Source organism: Hyperolius riggenbachi, unplaced genomic scaffold, assembly GCF_040937935.1.
Source record: "Hyperolius riggenbachi isolate aHypRig1 unplaced genomic scaffold, aHypRig1.pri scaffold_186, whole genome shotgun sequence".
NCBI classification, from domain to species: domain Eukaryota; kingdom Metazoa; phylum Chordata; class Amphibia; order Anura; family Hyperoliidae; genus Hyperolius; species Hyperolius riggenbachi.
Window position 1 is genome coordinate 1,474 of NW_027152397.1, and position 20,663 is coordinate 22,136.

The 20,663-nt window shown below is 46.9% G+C and overlaps 1 protein-coding gene across 3 annotated transcripts in view; it reads left to right on the forward strand.

The window, feature by feature from the left end:
• Nucleotides 1–220: 220 nt before the first annotated feature.
• Nucleotides 221–20,663, forward strand: part of LOC137543725 (cocaine esterase-like) — a 229,253-nt gene continuing 208,810 nt past the window's right edge. For 2 of the 3 annotated variants that reach the window (XM_068264854.1, XM_068264856.1), the window contains exon 1: nt 221–318. In XM_068264854.1, the coding sequence (XP_068120955.1) occupies nt 252–318 (67 nt within the window). In that variant the 5' untranslated portion in view covers nt 221–251. Of the gene's footprint in view, nt 319–12,840; nt 12,900–20,663 lie in introns of those variants that run through there. The other variant, XM_068264855.1, reaches the window with a different exon arrangement.

Consider the following 20,663-nt stretch of genomic DNA (forward strand, 5'->3'; position numbering starts at 1 on the left):
GGATCAAAGATCCGGATCTTTTCAATGAGCCGATTCGAATGATCAGAATCCTTGAAAAGATCCGGACTTCCCATCTCTACACAAACACTGTGCAGAAACTTTGTATGACCTAATATAGAAGGGAACCTCCCTGCTAAGTGTTTATCAGCCAGTGAGTGATGTTACTGGCCAATCACAAGGCAGGGGCTGCCCCACACTATAGTTTATGTATTGTGTGGAGAGCAGCTCTGTCAGTCCTGGCAGGAGAAGGAATGGAGGCTGCTGGTAGATGTGCTGTTCTCTGCTGCCTGGTGCTGCTGCTGGCTGGGCTGTCTGCAGGTGAGGACCTGGGGTATACTGGGGGGCTGCATAACTGGGGGGGGGGGGGATACTGGGGGCTGCATAACCAGGGGGTTATACTGGGGGCTGCATGACCAGGGGGTTATACTGGGGGCTGCATGACCAGGGGGTTATACTGGGGGCTGCATGACCAGGGGGTTATACTGAGGGTTGCATGACCAGGGGGGTATACTGAGGGTTGCATGACCAGGGGGGTATACTGAGGGTTGCATGACCAGGGGGGTATACTGAGGGCTGCATGACCAGGGGGGTATACTGAGGGTTGCATGACCAGGGGGGTATACTGAGGGCTGCATGACCAGGGGGGTATACTGAGGGCTGCATGACCGGGGGGGGGGGTGATACTGGGGGCTGCATGACCAGGGGGGGGGATACTGGGGGCTGCATGACCAGGGGGGGGGGGGGATACTGAGGGCTGCATAACCAGAGGGGGGGGGGGATACTGAGGGCTGCATAGCCAGGGGGGATACTGAGGGCTGCATAACTAGGGGGTATACTAGGGGCTGCATGACCGGGGGGAATACTGAGGTCTGCACAGATTGGATAAAGGGCCCATTCACACTAGAGGGTTTTGCCAGCGATTTCGCCAAAACGCTCAAGCACTAGTACTACTACTTTCGAAAGAGCTAGTGCTATAATACCTTAGGGGCCCATTCTTACTTGGTTGATTTGCATTAATCGCCGGTGATTAGCGCAAATCACCAAACTCAAGCGTGTAGCCTGCACCATTTTCAGGCGATTTCCCGGCGATCGCGATTCAGCGCTATAAGGAACGCTAAACGCGATTGCGGAAAAATCGCTGCAGTGTCCAGTGATCTTTCTGCGGGAAATCGTGGAAAAATCACTCCCGCAAAGCGCCGCCGGTAATCGCCGGTTTTGCGCTTTTAAGTGTGAATGGGCCCTTAAAGGTGAATAAACGTGTTTATTTACAGAAATGCAAATTAACATGTATACTCACACAAACAATATGCATGCAATCGTACAATATGACAACTGTGCACCGATATCACCCTGACTAACTAACTATTATTTACAACAAATATGCAAAGACATGGGTCACACAATATATACAATAGCAGCACACAGGAACACGGATCACACAATATATACACACTGGAATTATGCAACAGCAATGAAAATGCAATATATACAGACACTTATCAGCAGAATCAGCACACAGGAGAATTGTCATACAGGCCAGGATCAATTATCAGAAGTATACAGACAGTGGGAAAGAGAGTAATCAGACAAAGGAGGTGGTCGATACTGGGAGATCAAAGCAAAATACAGGAGGCTAGGGACAAGGATGGGTGACCAGAACACAAGGCCTACAGCACAAAATGGTCTAGCAATGTTTCTTTGCCAGCAGCAGCCTTAACCATTTCAGCCCGCAGGGATTTTTCACCTTATGCATCAGAGCAATTTTCACCTCCCATTCATTCTCTAATAACTTTATCACTACTAATCACAATTTATTGATCTATATCTTGTTTTTTTCCGCCACTAATTAGGCTTTCTTTAGGTGGTACATTTTGCTAAGAATTATTTTTCTTTTATAAATGCATTTTAACAGGATTAATAAGAAAAAAATGGAAAAAATTAATTATTTCTCAGTTTTCGACCATTATAGCTTTAAAATAATCCACGCTATCATAATTTAAAACCTATGGGCCTGATTCACAAAGCGGTGCTAACAGTTATCACGCTGGTGAAAAGCCCTTTATCACGCCTAAACTCAGTTTAGGCATGATTAGTTTAAGCACCAACTGAGTTAGTACCGCAGTGCACAGCTGATCAAAAGTTTTGCGCTAGCAAAGTCTGGTGCACTTTGCATAGAATTTAATAGCGCTGCTTTGTGTGCGGGACTTTGAGCGCGATCTAAACTTATCACGCCTAAACTGGCTTTTCACCAGCGTGGTGCAATGGTTATCACGCCTAAAGTCTCTAACTGGGTTAGCACCACTTTGTGAATCGAGCCCTATGTATTTTATTTGCTCGTATGTCTCGGTTATTATACCATTTGAATTTTGTCCCTATCACAATATATGGCACCAATATTTTATTTGGAAATAAAGGTGCATTGTTTCCGTTTTGCTTCCATCACTATTTACAAGCCTATAATTTAAAAAATGTTTGTAATATACCCCTTTAATATGCATATTTAAAAAGTTCAGACCCTTAGGTAACTATATGTCTTTTTTTTCCATTAATTAATTTTATTTGGGTAATATTTTGGTGTGGGACATAAAGTTTATTTTTAATGTTGTAAAATGTGTAGAGTGTAATGTAAAAAGTATGTAGATGTAGTTTTACTATTTGGCCACAAGATGGCCACCTTCGTTTTTGTTTTCCCTCCTTGTACTTCTCGCTAAGCGAAAGTACAAGGGGGATGTGGAAATTTTTACGGGCAGAAGAACTGAAGCCTCAGGCGTGAGCACTTCGCTTTTTCTGCGGGGGACAGGGATCGGTGATCGGGAACCATGTTCCCTTTCACTGATCCCAGGGATAGCGGCGGACACCACGGGGACACGAGCACGCTGGAGTGCAGGTAAGCAGCCGCCCGGACGTGAGCTTCATGTCTGGCCGGCTGAAATGGTTAAACCGGATCCGAGATGAAAAACTAACTATAACAAGTAACTTGTCTATATATCGTATCTAAAGTTTAGACAGTTTACATAGCAAATCTATCTGTAAACAGCTTCAACAGTTTATGATTATTTCTTCCTATGATACAATGAGAGTGGCCATGTTCTGTTTGTCTCATTGCAGCTGATAGCATCTCAGCCTCCCCTACTCCCCTCTGCCTCTGAAATCTCTGGCTAGTAACCTCCTCCTACTCCTGCCCAGACTGAGCTCCCATAAGCCCTTGGTACATGAGTCTGAAAATGCCAAGGCTCTCTGAAGCTGTGAGCGAGGCTTGTTTAGTTTATAGGGAATTAGTATTAAAAAAAAAAAAAGTATTTGGCTTGAGGAATGCGCTATAAACTATATGAAAGGAACACAATAATGCAATGAGCAGAAATTTATCTCGGATCCACTTTAAATACTGCACAATGGTCAGGTGACTGTTCAGCAGGGCCGGCGCTACCATAGAGGCAAAGGAGGCAGCTGCCCCAGGGCCCCAGAGCTTGTAGGGCCCCTCAGTGGCTACAAGAGGAAACAAAAAATTTTCAAATCGCCCTTATAGTTTATGAGAAAATCGATTTTAAAATTTCAAAGGAAAAAAATACACATTTAAAAACCTGCCGACTTTAATGGATAATAGCAAATCCACCTTAAGGCCTGGTGCACACCAAAAACCGCTAGCAGATCCGCAAAATGCTAGCAGATTTTGAAACGCTTTTTCTTCTTTTTCTGTAGCGTTTCAGCTAGCGTTTTGCGGTTTTGTGTAGCGGTTTTGGTGTAGTAGATTTCCTGTATTGTTACAGTAAAGCTGTTACTGAACAGCTACTGTAACAAAAACGCCTGGCAAACCGCTCTGAAGTGCCGTTTTTCAGAGCGGTTTGCGTTTTTCCTATACTTAACATTGAGGCAGAAACGCATCCGCAATCCAAAATCTGCTGCAGCCCGGGAGTATGCGTTTCTGCAAAACGCCTCCCGCTCTGGTGTGCACCAGCCCATTGAAATACATTACCCTAGCGGATCCGCACCCGCAGGAGGATCGCAAACCGCAGCGGAAACGCTCTGGTGTGCACTAGGCCTAAATTCTAGAAACCCTAAATGTGCAGGATATGTTAAGGAGATCATTGGGAATAAGAGGAAAAAATAATTTTTCAAAAAGACCTTATAGTTTTTGAGAAAATCCGTTTTTTAAGTTTCGAAGGAAAAAGTATACTTTTAAATGCGGTAAATGTCACTTTTAGTAGCAAACCTAACGGTAGTGTAATTTTACATGTATCAAAAGAAAGAGCAATACATTTCCTGACGGGGTTTCCAGGGAGTCCATACGCAGCCGCAGCGCTTTGGCCAGGGATCGCTATACAGCCGCAATATGGCTGCATGAAGATCCCTGACATTTTTTCTTATTTTCCCAATTTTTTTTTGTTGTTTTTTTTTTGTTTAGAGTGTGGGAATTTTTTTTTTTTTTTTTAATTATGTGGGGTCCCCCCTCCTGAAACTTTTTAACCCCGTGTCCCCCATGCAGGCTGGGGTATCCAGAATGTGGAGCTCCGACCGATTGGGGCTTCAAACCCTGACTATACCAGCTTCAAAAAAGGTCCCTTAATGCCAATTTTTGCTCTGGGGTATCTGTTGGGGGGGGCCCCCCAGGTTTATTTTGCCCTGGGGCCCCATTGTTGCTTAAACCGGCCCTGCTGTTCAGAGTTCCACACAGGAGGTGAGACCTCTTCTGGTGGACAGCGGAAGTTCCTGTAAAGTCCACAAAGCGGCCACCAGCAGGTATTCAGGCAACAAGCGGCATGACAACGTAATGACGGGTTCATGCTGTGGATGGTGACAGCGCATAGACTGTGACTGTCCACAGCACAATCTCTGTGTTAAGAGTTCTTGCATAACTATTGCATCGGACTTGTCATATATAGCATGCAATTATGAAATGTTCGGCAAAATTGTGCAGTTTGGAAAAGTATGTTCCATCCCCGCAATGGACACATCGGACTCAGGGCTGGATTTCTGGGAAGGCTACCAAGGCCTGTGCCTTGTGTGGCAGCTGGCCAAGGGGTGGCTGGGCATGGAAGAGGGATTGCTGCACATGGAAATAGGGAGCTGCTGCCTAAGGGATTTGTATATAAGGGCTCGTTCTCACTTAAAGGGATACTGTAGGGGGGTTGGGGGAAAATGAGTTAAACTTACCTGGGGCTTCTAACGGTCCCCCCGCAGACATTCTGTGCCCGCGCAGCCACTCACCGATGCTCCGGCCCGCCTCCGGTTCACTTCTGGAATTTCAGACTTTAAAGTCTGAAAACCACTGCGCCTGCGTTGCCGTGTCCTCGATCCCGCTGATGTCGTCAAGAGCGCACAGCGCAGGCCCAGTATGGTCTGTGTCTGCGCAGTACACTCCTGGTGACATCAGTGGGAGCGAGGACACGGGCGTGCAGGCGCAGTGGTTTTCTGACTTTAAAGTCAGAAATTCCAGAAGTGAACTGGAGGCGGGGCCGGAGCATTGGTGAGTGGCTGCGCAGGCACAGGATGTCTGCGGGGGGCGGAGCATCGCTGAATGGCTGCGTGGGCACAGGATGTCTGCGGGGGACCATTAGAAGCCCCGGGTAAGTTCAGCTCATTTTCCCCCGACCCCCCCCCTACAGTATCCCTTTAAGCAATTAGCAGGTGATTCCCGCTAATCACCGAAGCGCTGGTGCTTTTTAAAGTGCTAGCACAACAATAACCTTATGGCAGTGATCTCATTGCCACCAATCGCAGGTGTTTCGCGAATAGCAGCAACCGCAAAACGTGTTCCCTGCAGCATTTTGCCGCGATTCTGGAGCAATCGCGATACAATGCTTATAAAAGTGCTGATCACGATCGCTCTGAATCGTGAGAATATACAGTGATTTGTTACCACGCTAATCACGGTAAAATCACCCTCATAAAATGGTAGCAAAATGGTAGCACTAAGCGCTAGCATTTTGCAACTTTAGTGTGTATGGGCCCTAACTGAAGCAAAGCAGGTTGTTTCGGCGCATGCCGCTCAGCGCAGAGTGCCGAAACTAGGCGCCCCATAGCAGTAATGCAATACCGCTCGGGGTGCGTAAGGGTAAGTCGGGGCTCCAGCGGTTGCCGGACCCCAAATTACACCTCCCTCTGAGCTGGAACAACTCGGAGGGGGAATAGTATTTAACGCCGCCAGGGAGTTTTGCGCAAGCAGGAAGAGCCGACATTTGGCTCGCCCTTCGCCCAACTCACCAGCAATGCATACATACGTAACTGAAGGAGACTGCTGTACATTAACCTGCCTGGCGTTCTATTAAGATCGCCAGGCAGGCTGCGGGAGGGTTTTTTTTTAATAAAAAAAAAACTATTTCATGCAGCCAACTGAAAGTTGGCTGCATGAAAGCCCACTAGAGGGCGCTCCGGAGGCGATCTTCCGATCGCCTCCGGCGCCCAGAATAAACAAGGAAGGCCGCAATGAGCGGCCTTCCTTGTTTTGCTTATATCGTCGCCATAGCGACGAGCGGAGTGACGTCATCGACGTCAGCCGACGTTGTGACGTCAGCCGCCTCCGATCCAGCCCTTAGCGCTGGCCGGAACTTTTTGTTCCGGCTGCGCAGGGCTCAGGCGGCTAGGGGGGCCCTCTTTCGCCGCTGCTCGCGGCGAATCGCCGCAGAGCGGCGGCGATCAGGCAGCACACGCGGCTGGCAAAGTGCCGGCTGCGTGTGCTGCTTTTTATTTCAGCCAAATCGGCCCAGCAGGGCCTGAGCGGCAGCCTCCGGCGGTACTGGACGAGCTGTGCTCGTCCAGACCGCCCAGCAGGTTAAGGTTTGGCTCTGTTCACACTTGTTTAAAAAAACGTATCCGTGGCTCCGTTTTTTGGCCGGGACAAAAACCAGAGCCACGGATACCAATGTTAAAAATAGCGTCCGTCTTCACGCACTTCAAAAACCGGATCCGCTGGAAGCCGGTTTGAAAAACTGAACTGCAACATTTTCACAGAGCCCGGATACACACAGGGGTAGTGAGAGGCAATGCAGAAACAGATCTCCCTCTACACAGGCTACTTGGCCGGATTAGCTACTGCCTGCTCCTCCACTCAACGTCATCAGAATCAGTTTATTCGCCGAGTACGACAGGCATCGCACCCGGAATTTTTTGTGGTACACACGGCATGGAAAAGTTTGTTACGTGTGAAAGGGGCATTTAGACAATAGACAGACAGAGATATAGAGAATGCAAGATAATACTAATAACTATATTGTTTAAGCAGCAGCGAGATTACATAACAGGCATAACTTGATAAAGGGTGCAACTTGATTTTGGCCGCAGTGCGAGACTATCGTGTTTTGCGAGGGTGGTAGCTCGAGTTCAGCAGGCGGACGGCTTGGGGAAAGAAAGTATTTAAATGTCTGTTGGTCTTGGTAGGGATGGATCTGTAGCGGCGACCCAAAGGCAGGCGGTCAAAGTAGCGACTGCCGGGGTGGGAGGGGTCGTTCCGTATTTTTTATTTGCTCTCGACCACAGTCTAGAGGTGTGTAGGAGGTCCAGAGGTGGAAGGGATGACCCAATGATTCTCTCTGCAGTATTGATTACTCTCTGGAGCTTGAGTCTGTCACTCGCAGTGGCGCCTGCATACCATACGACTATGGAGGAGCAAAGTATAGACTCAATGGTGGCAGTGTAAAAAGTTGTCGTTAGTTCCTGTGGCATCCCAAATTTCCTCAGCTGCCTCGGGAAGAATGGCCTCTGCTGGGCCTTCTTCTGAACCTTGGTGGTGTTCTCAGCCCACTTCAAGCCATTGGTGATGGTGGCACCTAGAAAGCGGACACTCGACACCCTGGAGATGTCGGTGCCTTCACTGGAGACTGGGTCAAGTGTGTGGGGACGCCTTCTGAAATCCACTATCAGCTCAACTGTCTTTGCCGCATTGAGTACTAGCTGGTTGTCCTTGCACCACCTCGAGATACGTTCAATCTCATTCCGGTATGCATGTTCACCGTCGCTGCCAATAAGTCCCAGAATGGTGATGTCATCTGCAAATTTAATAAATAATAACCTTGACCGAGTTATCGGCTGATGTGCACCTGTTTGCGTAGAGAAAACAGGATTGGGGACAGTACGCACCCTTGCGGGGCACCTGTGTTTGTGGTTCTTTCCTGTGAGGAGCAGCTGCCTAGCTTCACCAGTTGCGTCCTGTTTGTGAGGAAGTCCTTGATCCAGGAGCACAGAGTGAGGTCAAGACCAAGTTGTAGCAGATTGTTATAGGATGTATAGGATGTTTGGGCACCTTTGTGCACCTCTTATTCTCCCCCCCCCCCCCATAGGTAGTATAATTGCCCCCAGGTCACCTGGAGAGGGTAGCCGTCAGGAAGATGGGCAGCGGGGTGGGGTGGAGTCAGACCTGGGTCCCTCCCCCCCATCCCCCTCCAGCTATTTGCTGATGTAATCAGCTAATAATCAGCAGCGAGCAGGGAAGCCATTACCTACTTCCTTCCTCCATTCGCCGCGTGCCTGTCTTGACTCTACTTCCTGTTCCCGGCGCATGTTACAAATGATATGATGCACCGGGTACAGGAAATAGAATGAAGACAGGCAAGCGGCTCCAGCACAGCAGCCGAGACAGGTAAAGTACAAATGTTGCTCTCGTACTGGGCCCCGCTAGAGGATATATTTGTTTGCGCAGATTAATTAGGAGGGCTGTCGGGGTTCTCGGCATCCGGCCACTGGCTGTCATTTTTCTGCGGGATGGGGGCCCCAGAATTACCTCTGCCCCGGGGCTCCATCGGAGGTTAAACCAGCCCTGTGTATTACTGCGTCGGTCATCGCTGTATCTAACGCCGCCCTCCCATCCCGACGGCGATCGGGTTACATTTTTGGCCTGGACAGATTGACTGAATCAATCGTTTTCGGGTGGAAGTTAATCGATCAGTCAACATTTGTGCTAACTATTTCACAGCAGATTCGATCACAGTGATAGAATCTGCTGTATTTTGGCGGGAAATCAACGTAGTGTATGGGTAGCTTAAAGGTGACCATAAGCTTATTTTTCTGCCGAAATCGAATCGATCACTCTCATGGAATCTGCTACAAATCGATGCAGCTGGTGGACTAATTGATCATTAATGAAGTGTGTGTGTGTGTGTGTGTGTGTTTTAACAGATCCTTCTCTGAGCAGATTTGGTCACAGGGATCTATCTGATGGATGAACAGGTGTGTGGATACGTAAAGTTTGATAACCTGACATTGGTGGAGAGCAGAACAGCTGCTAATGCTTGTGATGCAACATGCGCTGTGTGATACTGTTGTACCGCCTGCCAGTTTGTAGCGTGTCTGGACAATGAGCACTCTGTATTATGCAATGCTAGCTCGCTGTGTATCACAGTACACTGGGTAACAGGGGATCTGAATGTGCGTGAGTCAGCGATCTTCCAAGCTGACAATGTACCCTCTGTCAGATAACCGCGTGGTCAAATGTGTTATCTCTCTCTAAACCACTATAACGTTAGTCTTGACTGATTTTCAGTCTTTACAGCTAAAGCAAACTGAAGAGAAAATAAACATGATATAATGAATTGTTCGTATAGTATAGCTAAGAAATAGAACATGCGTAGCAAAGTCTCATATTGTTTCCAGTACAGAAAGAATGAGAGATAATTCACTCTCGGCGCTTGGAGCGCCGCTTGTCCGCGATTACGTTCGGCTCTGTGATCACGATTTGTAGGCAAACTCTCGCAATTCAGCGCAATTTGCACTTGTGATTCCTGTTTATTAGAATGAGAATCACAGCGCAATCGCCCCTGAAACGCTGCATGCAGCGCGATTGCGATTGATGAAAAATCACAAACGCTGCAGTGTGAATGTATCCATAGGGACACATTAGTGGCAGCGCTTTGCTGGTCGCCGGCGATCAGCAAAGCGCTGAAAAATCGCCCCAGTGTAAACCAGCCCTTAAACTTCAGTTGTTATCTATGCAAAAGAGCCTCTCTGAGCTATACAGTCCTGTTTTCAGAAGCACTGAAACAGCCAAGAAACAGAGGGCCCTTTCACACTAGGTAGGTGCAGCGCGGTAATTTAATGAAAGTCTATGGGGCTGTTCATACCGGTGCAGCGCAATACGACGGAAGATGCAAGGACAGATTGACGTTACTCCGCTACCGCAAGCCATTAGACTGAAACCGGCCTCAGAGACAGATTGAGATAAGGTTTTACTGCAGGAGAGTTCAAAGGGCCATTGTACTGTTTTATTGCATAATAGACAGTGTGGTTTTAAAATTACAATTGTGACATGATACAGTATATCTATCTCTCTATCTCTATATCTCTCTCTATCTCTCTATGTCTATGTCTAGCTCTGTCTTTCTCTGTCTCTCTATCAATGGCGCATGGAGCCTCCGCTACAGTTTTCATAACACTATTTTGCGTTTTAACGTAAAACGCTATTTTATGTTTTAACATTAAAATGCAAAATAGCGCTTTGAACACTGTAGTGGCGGCTCGGTGCACCATTTCTTGTACATAAATATAAAAAATCTATATATGTATGTTTTTTTTTTTTTTTGCTTATCGTTTGAAATTTTAAAAAGAAAACGACGTGGAGTCCCCCCCTCTCGAGCCTCTTTAACCCCTTGTCACCCATGCAGGTGGGGATAGCCAGAATGCGGAGCCCTGGTCGAGTGGGGCTTCGCAACCTGAGCTATACCAGCCCGCATGGGGGGGGCTCCAGGGGAAGGAGCGGCCAAGCATCCCCCCCCCCCCCCCCGGAGCCCTTGTCCAATCCTTGGACAAGGGGCTCTTCCCCCCCCCCCCCCTCCCTTGCCCTGGGTGGAGTCGGGAGCAATGACTCCCTGGGGTGGGGGTTCATGGTGGCATCTGGGAGTCCTCTTTAAGAAGGAGACCCCCAGATGCCCGCCCCCTCCCGGGAGAGATGAGTATAGGGGTACAAAGTACCCCTTACCCATTTCCACAAAGGGTTAAATGACATAAAAAACACGACGACGAAAGAAGTATTTTATTATTCTTAATTAACCAGAAATACTTACCTCTATCTTTGTAAATGTTCCTACACCAATATCCTCAGAAATGATCCCATGACAGTATCCTCTAATGTTGCAACCTTGATTGAAGTTCTCCGCTGACACGCGCCCCTGCCACCACACACCGCCACTCCCCTGCGCTGCTCTAGCTATACTGAGTATAGCTAGAGATAAAAAGCATGTTTGAATTTGGCTAATAACAGACCAATGGGGTTCCTCCTGATACCCATTGGTCTGTTTATTAGACCAATGAGGAGCCTTGGAGCCAAAATGTAAAGATGTTTTGTAGCTCTAGCTATACAGAGTATAGTTAGAGCCGCTCTGTCGTCCTCCTGTGCGGTTTGCCGCACTTCTCCCCGCATACTGAATCTATAGTGCCCTCCCGCGCTGTCACCCTGGAGCACCCAGGCTGACAGGGTGGGCTCCTTGGAGCCAAATTCAAAGATGCTTTTTAGCTCTAGCTATACTCAGTATAGCTAGAGCAATGCTGGGTAGCAGCGGTGTATGGCGGTGGGGCCGTGTGTCAGCGGAGATCTTCAAGGTTGCAACATTAGAGGATACTGTCGTGGGATCATTTCCGAGGCTATTGGCATGGGAACATGTTTTTTAAAGGTACAGATAAGTATTTCTGGTTAATTAGGAATAATATACTTTGTCGTTGTGTTTTTATTTCATATAACCCTTTGTGGAAATGGGTAAGGGGTACCTCATACCCCATATACTCATCTCTCCTGGGAGGAGGGCAGGCATCTGGGGGTCCCCTTCTTAACCACTTAACGACTGCCTAATGCCGATAGGCTTCGGCAGGTCAAAGTGGTGTTTCCATGGGCCGTTCCATGTCAGTTCACGGAGGGTGTCTCCGTGAACAGCCTGCAAGCCTCCGCCTGCGAGCCAGCACCGTAAAGGAGATCGGCGATCCCCGGCCTCTGATCGAAGCCTATCAGAGGCGGTACAGGACGGTTCGCCGACCTGTGCCGCCCATGGGAAGGATGGGAGGGAGGGAAAGAGAGGGAGGTGGAAAATCACTGCAGAGGGGGGCTTTGAGGAGCGCCCCCCGCCACACACAGCAAGCCGGCAGCGATCAGACCCCCACAAGCAGGATATCAAATAGTGGGGAAAAAAAGGGGGGGGGAAGTCTAGTCGCCCTGGCTGCAAGGTGATCTGTGCTGTGGGCTGGAGAGCCCACGCAGCACAGATCAGGGAAAACAAGCCTGGTCCTTAAGTGGTTAAAGGGGACTCCCAGATGCCACCATGAACCCCCCCACTGGGAGTTGTCGCCTCCACCTGGGGCAAGGGAGGCGGGGAAGAGCCCCTTGTCCATGGATTGGACAAGGGCTCCGAGGGGGAGGCTTAGCCCCCCCCCCCATACCATGGACCATGCAGGCTGGTATAGCTCAGGATGCGAACCCCCACTCGGCCGGGGCTCCGCATTCTGGCTATCCCAGCCTGCATGGGTGACAAGAGGGTTAAAGAAGCTCGAGAGGGGGATCCCACGTCGGTTTTTTAAAAATAGAATTTCAAATGAGCAAAAAGTGTGTGTGTGTGTGTGTGTGTGTGTGTGTGTGTGTGTGTGTGTGTGTGTGTGTGTGTGTGTGTGTGTACGTGTGTACAGATCCTTCTCTGATCAGATTTGGTCAAACAGGGATCTATCTGATGGATGAACAGGTGTGTGGATATCTAAAGTTTGATAACATGAAATTGGGGGAGAGCAGAACAGCTGCTAATGCTTGTGATGGAACATGTGCTGCTGTGTGATACTGTTGTACCGCCTGCCAGTTTGTAGTGTGTCTGGACAATGAGCACTCTGTATTATGCAATGCTAGCTCGCTCGCTGTGTATCACAGTACACTGGATAACAGGGGATCTGAATGTGCGTGAGTCAGCGATCTTCCAAGCCGGAAATTCACCCTCTGTCAGGTAACCGCGTGGTCAAATGTGTTATCTCTCTAAACCACTATAACGTTAGTCTTGACTGATTTTCAGTCTTTACAGCTAAAGCAAACTGAAGAGAAAATAAACATGATATAATGAATTGTTTGTGTAGTATAGCTAAGAAATAGAACATGCGTAGCAAAGTCTCATATTGTTTCCAGTACAGAAAGAATGAGAGATAATTCACTCTCGGCACTTGGAGCGCCGCTTGTCCGCGATTACGTTCGGCTCTGTGATCACGATTTGTAGGCAAACTCTCGCAATTCAGCGCAATTTGCACTTGTGATTCCTGTTTATTAGAATGAGAATCACAGCGCAATCGCCCCTGAAACGCTGCATGCAGCGCGATTGCGATTGATGAAAAATCACAAACGCTGCAGTGTGAATGTATCCATAGGGACACATTAGTGGCAGTGCTTTGCTGGTCGCCGGCGATCAGCAAAGCGCTGAGAAATCGCCAAGTGTAAACCAGCCCCTAAACTTCAGTTGTTATCTATGCAAAAGAGCCTCTCTGAGCTATACAGTCCTGTTTTCAGAAGCACTGAAACAGCCAAGAAACAGAGAGGGCCCTTTCACACTAGGCAGGTGCAGCGCGGTAATTTAATGAAAGTCTATGGGGCTGTTCATACCGGTGCAGCGCAATACGACGGAAGATGCAAGGACAGATTGACGTTACTCCGCTACCGCAAGCCATTAGACTGAAACCGGCCTCAGAGACAGATTGAGATAAGGTTTTACTGCAGGAGAGTTCAAAGGGCCATTGTACTGTTTTATTGCATAATAGACAGTGTGGTTTTAAAATTACAATTGTGACATGATACAGTATATCTATCTCTCTATCTCTATATCTCTCTCTATCTCTCTATGTCTATGTCTAGCTCTGTCTTTCTCTGTCTCTCTATCAATGGCGCATGGAGCCTCCGCTACAGTTTTCATAACACTATTTTGCGTTTTAACGTAAAATGCTATTTTATGTTTTAACATTAAAATGCAAAATAGCGCTTGGAACACTGTAGTGGCGGCTCGGTGCACCATTTCTTGTACATAAATATAAATAATCTATATATGTATGGTGTTTATTTTTTTTATTTTTTTTTTTTTTTTGCTTATCGTTTGAAATTTTAAAAAGAAAACAACGTGGGGTCCCCCCCTCTCGAGCCTCTTTAACCCCTTGTCACCCATGCAGGTGGGGATAGCCAGAATGCGGAGCCCTGGCCGAGTGGGGCTTCGCAACCTGAGCTATACCAGCCCGCATGGGGGGGGGGCTCCAGGGAAAGGGGCGGCCAAGCATTCCCCTCCCCCCCCCCCCGGAGCCCTTGTCCAATCCTTGGACAAGGGGCTCTTCCCCCCCTCCCTTGCCCTGGGCGGAGTCGGGAGCAATGACTCCCTGGGGGGGGGGGGGTTCATGGTGGCATCTGGGAGTCCTCTTTAAGGAGTCCCCCAGATGCCCGCCCCCTCCCGGGAGAGATGAGTATAGGGGTACAACAAAGTACCCCTTACCCATTTCCACAAAGGGTTAAATGACATAAAAACACGACGACGAAAGAAGTATTTTATTATTCTTAATTAACCAGAAATACTTACCTCTATCTTTGTAAATGTTCCTACACCAATATCCTCAGAAATGATCCCATGACAGTATATCCTCTAATGTTGCAACCTTGATTGAAGTTCTCCGCTGACACGCGCCCCCGCCACCACACACCGCCACTCCCCTGCGCTGCTCTAGCTATACTGAGTATAGCTAGAGATAAAAAGCATGTTTGAATTTGGCTAATAACAGACCAATGGGGTTCCTCCTGATACCCATTGGTCTGTTATTAGACCAATGAGGAGCCTTGCAGCCAAAATGTAAAGATGTTTTGTAGCTCTAGCTATACAAAGTATAGTTAGAGCCGCTCTGTCGTCCTCCTGTGCGGTTTGCCGCACTTCTCCCCGCATACTGAATCTATAGTGCCCTCCCGCGCTGTCACCCTGGAGCACCCAGGCTGACAGGGTGGGCTCCTTGGAGCCAAATTCAAAGATGCTTTTTACTAGCACTAGCTATACTCCAGTATAGCTAGAGCAGTGCAGGGTAGCGGCGGTGTGTTGCGGTGGGGCCGTGTGTCAGCGGAGATCTTCAAGGTTGCAACATTAGAGGATACTGTCGTGGGATCATTTCCGAGGCTATTGGCGTGGGGACATGTTTTTTTAAAGGTACAGATAAGTATTTCTGGTTAATTAGGAATAATATACTTTTTTTGTCGTTGTGTTTTTATTTCATATAACCCTTTGTGGAAATGGGTAAGGGGTACCTCGTACCCCATATACTCATCTCTTCTGGGAGGAGGGCAGGCATCTGGGGGTCCCCTTCTTAACCACTTAACGATTGCCTAACGCCGATAGGCGTCGGCAGGTCAAAGTGGTGTTTCCATGGGCCGTTCCATGTCAGCCCCCCTACATACCATGGACCATGCAGGCTGGTATAGCTCAGGATGCGAAGCCCCACTCGGCCGGGGCTCCACATTCTGGCTATCCCAGCCTGCGTGGGTGACAAGGGGCTGAAAACCATTAGTCCTAGCAGTCCCTATTTTTTCACCCCTTTATGTATGTGGGGGGAACCTTTATTGTGGACCATTTAATTCCAGATACTCAATTAGTATATGTGTGTATTGTATTAAAGTTCGGGGTGAGTGTGTGGGACAAAAGATGGCTTATAGAATACCAGATACCTTTGAGCAGGAAATAGAAGCAGCCTTTTTAAATTCTAAATCAGAAATAGGGAGTTCCAGTAATGTGGGCAATGAAAAGGAGCCTCTGTGGCAACTTTTTCGAAATCATAAAAATTTAATGGAAAAACAACTTAAGAGAAGGTGGAACATCTCCTTCCTGCAGTCCTATTATAAAGGGGATTATTACAAGCAATGAACGCTGTTTGGGAAAAGAAGTTGTACTTTTCCATGAACAAAGATGGCCGCTGAGGGACCATCATGTGATGAGGCTGGAGAATATAAAAAAGCCATCTGGATGTCTAACCACTCCCCCTGACGTCACTCTGAGGAAGCCAAGTTGATTGGTGAAACATGTAAGTGGGAGGAGTCCCAGGAGGCCGGCCTCGTTCACCACCAGGAACACAGGAGCGCTCGATCCCCGCTGTGATGCTACATTTCCTAGTAGGAAGCGGCCGGGTAGATCGCGCTCACCGCTACTATCAGACCACACCAGCAGTGTTGCCAACTCATCCCTTTAAATACAGACACTTATGAATTATACATGTTTTGTGGCTAGTTAGAGGCAGTTTAGACACTGATTATGTGTGAGAAGCCCCAGAACCTTTATAACTTAGATTTGTCAGTATTTAAAGGGATGAGTTGGCAACCCTGCACACCAGTCTCAGGAGGCGCAACAGCGTGATATATGGGAGCGGCAAACCAGGTGAAATCAGCGCACAGCCACCGTGGACCGCAGAGTGTTAAGGACCTGCGGACGTCCGGAGGTGTAAGTGATTTTCAGTATGCAGATTCACCAGGAACACAAGTAAGCTGCGGTTTTGCTTCTAATACAAAAGATATCCCAAAATGTGCTTTCTGTGGAGGAGAATGTTACGCGTAAGGACTGGAAGTGTATCCAGCCTGTGCTTTTTCTAACAATGAACTTTCTTTCTTCTTTTTTTTTAGTGCACTCAAGGGTTGAACTATCCAGCATTTTGCTAGTTGCAATTTTTGGCACATTCTCTCACCTCTATTATGAGGTCAAAACCCACGTTAAAGCCATCAGCTGTGATTTAAAGGGGACATTCACATATACTCATTAGTTGCAATACCCATATATCTAGAATTGCTGCAGCATTCTAACTAGTTTAATTGAGTGTGGTCTGAGTGTGGAATGCAGATGTATGTGTGGAGGGGAGACTGAGGCACCCTGGGATCCTTATTTTTTAAGTGATTTTAATTGTTTGTTGATTACTGTGAATAGGTCCATAATAAAGTTATTTTGTATTTTTGGAATCCTGTTGAGGCCCTGCTTTCTAACTTTTTCGCTCTGTGGTTAATAAGTTATGTACTTTAGTTTTTTCCTGGGGCCCAAGGATTTGTGTGTGGTTTTTTTCCCCGAGGAGCTTGAAGCTCCCAGATTACACACCCAAATCCTTATTCCAATTCATTGAGGACTGCCTTTCCCTAATTCTGTCTATATTATATATCAGTACAGACCAAAAGTTTGGACACGCCTTCTCACTCAAAGAGTTTTTCTTTGTTTTCATGACTATGAACATTGTAGATTCACACTGAAGGCATCCAAACTATGAATCAACACATGTGGGAGTATAGTACATAACCAAAAAGTGTGAAACAACTGAAAATATGTCATATTCTAGGTTCTTCAAAGTAGCCACCTTTTGCTTTGATTACTGCTTTACACACTCTTGCCATTCTCTTGATGAGCTTCAAGAGGTAGTCACCTGAAATGGTCTTCCAACAGTCTTGAAGGAGTTCCCAGAGATGCTTGGCACTTGTTGGCCCTTTTGCCTTCACTCGGCAGTCCAGCTCAACTCAAACCATCTCGATTGGGTTCAGGTCTGGTGACTGTGGAGACCAGGTCATCTGGCGTAGCACCCCATCACTCTCCTTCCTGGTCAAATAGCCCTTACACAGCCTGGTGGTATGTTTGGGGTCATTGTCCTGTTGAAAAAATAAATGATGGTCCAACTAAACGCAAACCGGATGGAATAGCATGCCGCTGCAAGATGCTGTGGTAGCCATGCTGGTTCAGTATGCCTTCAATTTTGAATAAATCCCCAACTGTGTCACCTGCAAAGCACCCCCACACCATCACACCCCCTCCTCCATGCTTCACGGTGGGAACCAGGCATGTATATTTAATCTGTTCACTTTTTCTGTTTCGCACAAAGACACGGTGGTTGGAACTAAAAATCTCAAATTTGGAATCATCAGACCAAAGCACAGATTTGCAATGGTGTAATGTACATTCCTTGTGTTCTTTAGCCCAAACAAGTCTCTTCTGCTTGTTGCCCGTCCTTAGCAGTAGTTTCCTAGCAGATATTCTACCATGAAGGCCTGATTCACACAGTCTCCTCATAACAGTTGTTCTAGAGATGTGTCTGCTGCTAGAACTCTGTGTGGCATTGACCTGGTCTCTAATCTGAGCTGCTGTTAACCTGCGATTTCTGAGGCTGGTGACTCGGATGAACTTATCCTCCGCAGCAGAGGTGACTCTTTGTCTTCCTTTCCTGTTGTGGTCCGCATGTGAGCCAGTTTCTTTGTGGCGTTTGATGGCTTAGACTGCACTTGGGGACACTTTCAAAGTTTTTTTTTTTCCCAATTTTTCGGACTGACTGACCTTCATTTCTTAAATCATTGATGGCCACTCGTTTTTCTTTACTTAGCTGCTTTTTATTCTTGCTATAATACAAATTCTAAGGGCTCCTTTCCACTTGTGCGAATCTGCATGCGTTTCCTGCTTGCACTATAGTGCAGTTAGAAGTTTGAAAGAGCATAGCTGAGCTGATAGATGAAAACCAACGGCAGCTCAAGCACCAGTTACAGGAGCCCCCTACTACATAATGGATTAGCCCAGTCAGCGTCAAAAAGGTAAATCTGCCGTCGTGACTACCTGGCTATCAGTGGGTATTGGCAGTGAGGAAATACCTTTTGATCAGTGTTCATACTCGTCAATAACATTGCTTTACACAGGCCTGGTGCACACCAAAAACGCTAGCAGATCCGCAAAATGCTAGCAGATTTTGAAACGCTTTGTCTTTTTTCTGTAGCGTTTCAGCTAGCATTTCGTGTAGCGGTTTTGGTGTAGTAGATTTCATATATTGTTACTGAACAGCTTCTGTAATAAAAATGCCGGCAAAACCGCTCTGAACAGGCTTTTTCAGAGCGGTTTGCATTTTCCTATACTTAACATTGAGGCAGAAACGCATCCGCAATCCAAAAAATGCCTCACTCACTTCTGCAAAACGCCTCCGGCTCTGGTGTGCACCAGCCCATTGAAATACATTGACCAAGCGTATCGCAAAACGCAGCCGAACCGCTCTGGTGTGCATTAGGCCTAACAGATATTTATGTTAAAGAGACTTAAAATAAGCAGATTAGCAATAGTGCCCCTTTAAACCTGACAGGGAACACCTGTGAAGTGAAAACCATTTCAGGTGACTACCTCTTAATGCCAAGCATGTGCAAAGCAGTAATCAAAGCAAAAAGTGGCTACTTTGAAGAACCTAGAATATGACATATTTTCAGTTGTCACACTTTTTGGTTATGCACTTTACTTCCACATGTGTCTGGATGCCTTCAGTGTGAATCTACAATGTTCATAGTCATGAAAATAAAGAAAACTCTTTGAATGAGAAGGTGTGTCCAAACTTTTGGTCTGTACTGTATACATATACACACCACACACACACAGTGGGCTACAAGGAGCTGGAGAAAGTCCCAGGTGAGTAAAGCAGATTTTTGTCAAATCGCCTGATGATTCCTTTTGGGCTCTTTCACAATAAGACGTTGCGTTTGATGCGACGTTAAGGTCACATAACGTGCCCCTAATGCAATGCATGTTAGCTTTGAAGTTGGACGTTACATTGAACTGTGTTAAGCGAGTCAAGAGACTTGAGGCGTACTTTTTGACGCATACTGATCGAACGAAAACGGCGCATGATGCACTTTAAAAAAAAAAAAAAAAAAAAACATTATTGAACATGTGCAAACATTCTAACGCAGCCACATACGTGTATAACGCACAGCCCGCTGCACTTTCATTTAACATGCTGCATTATACTCAAACGCAACGTGGGCACTGTGAACCAACACATTGATTTATCATTGCTGTGACTTGGGCTGCGTTACAGGCTGCTGTAACGTCCCACTGTGAAAGCAGCCTTAAAGAGAACCAGAGATGAACCACCCTCTCGTATTTTACCTTATAAATCAGTGGGAACATGACAGTAAACACCTAATCTGCCCTTTGTTTCATTGTTCTCTGTGTAATCTGACTGTTATCACCACTGATAAGAACCTCAGTCAGGCTGCTCTGTCTAGCTTTGCTACAGAAAGATTATAGCTAAGTCTGTCTTCTGTGGTGTTATTTCAAGCCCAAGCCTGCCCCCTTGTGGCTTTGCTATAATGACTCAGCAATAATCATTCCCAGCAAAGCCAGATTTAATTGCTCAGTCTGGGATTCTTGTGACTGCTGCTAACAGACACTTTTAGCAGTGAGGATGAAACAGACAGCATGGTAAGTGTTTTCTCTAATGTTCTTACTGATATACATGGTAAAATACACAAGGGTGCTTCGTCTCTGGTTCCCTTTAAGGATGACTTGCAAGCACATACAAATTTCCAGGATTACTGAAGGATTAGATGAACTGGCGGTGCAAGTGAAATTTAATCTTCATGAAGAATTTCCCAGAAGCCTAGATCGGTGCTTCAGAAATCCATTTTTTTAAATGAAATATGACCTTTGCATTTCATTTGCTGTCAGGTGTGCATTAAAAACACACAGTAAGCACAAATTGCACTTCTTTACAAGCTTGGAATCTGTACTCTGGACTGGATTATTTCCTCTTCCTTCCTAGTCATGAGCTGCACAGAGCAGTAGCAATTGTTACTTCTTCATATCTCCCAACTGTCCCCAGGGACTGTCCCGGGTTGGGAGGCAGCCCCCAGCATATATTGCAGGGTATAGGCATAGCAGTAGCAAGGCCTCTCTCACCTGCTCCACCATGTGCGTCTTTCTGTCATCGATGCT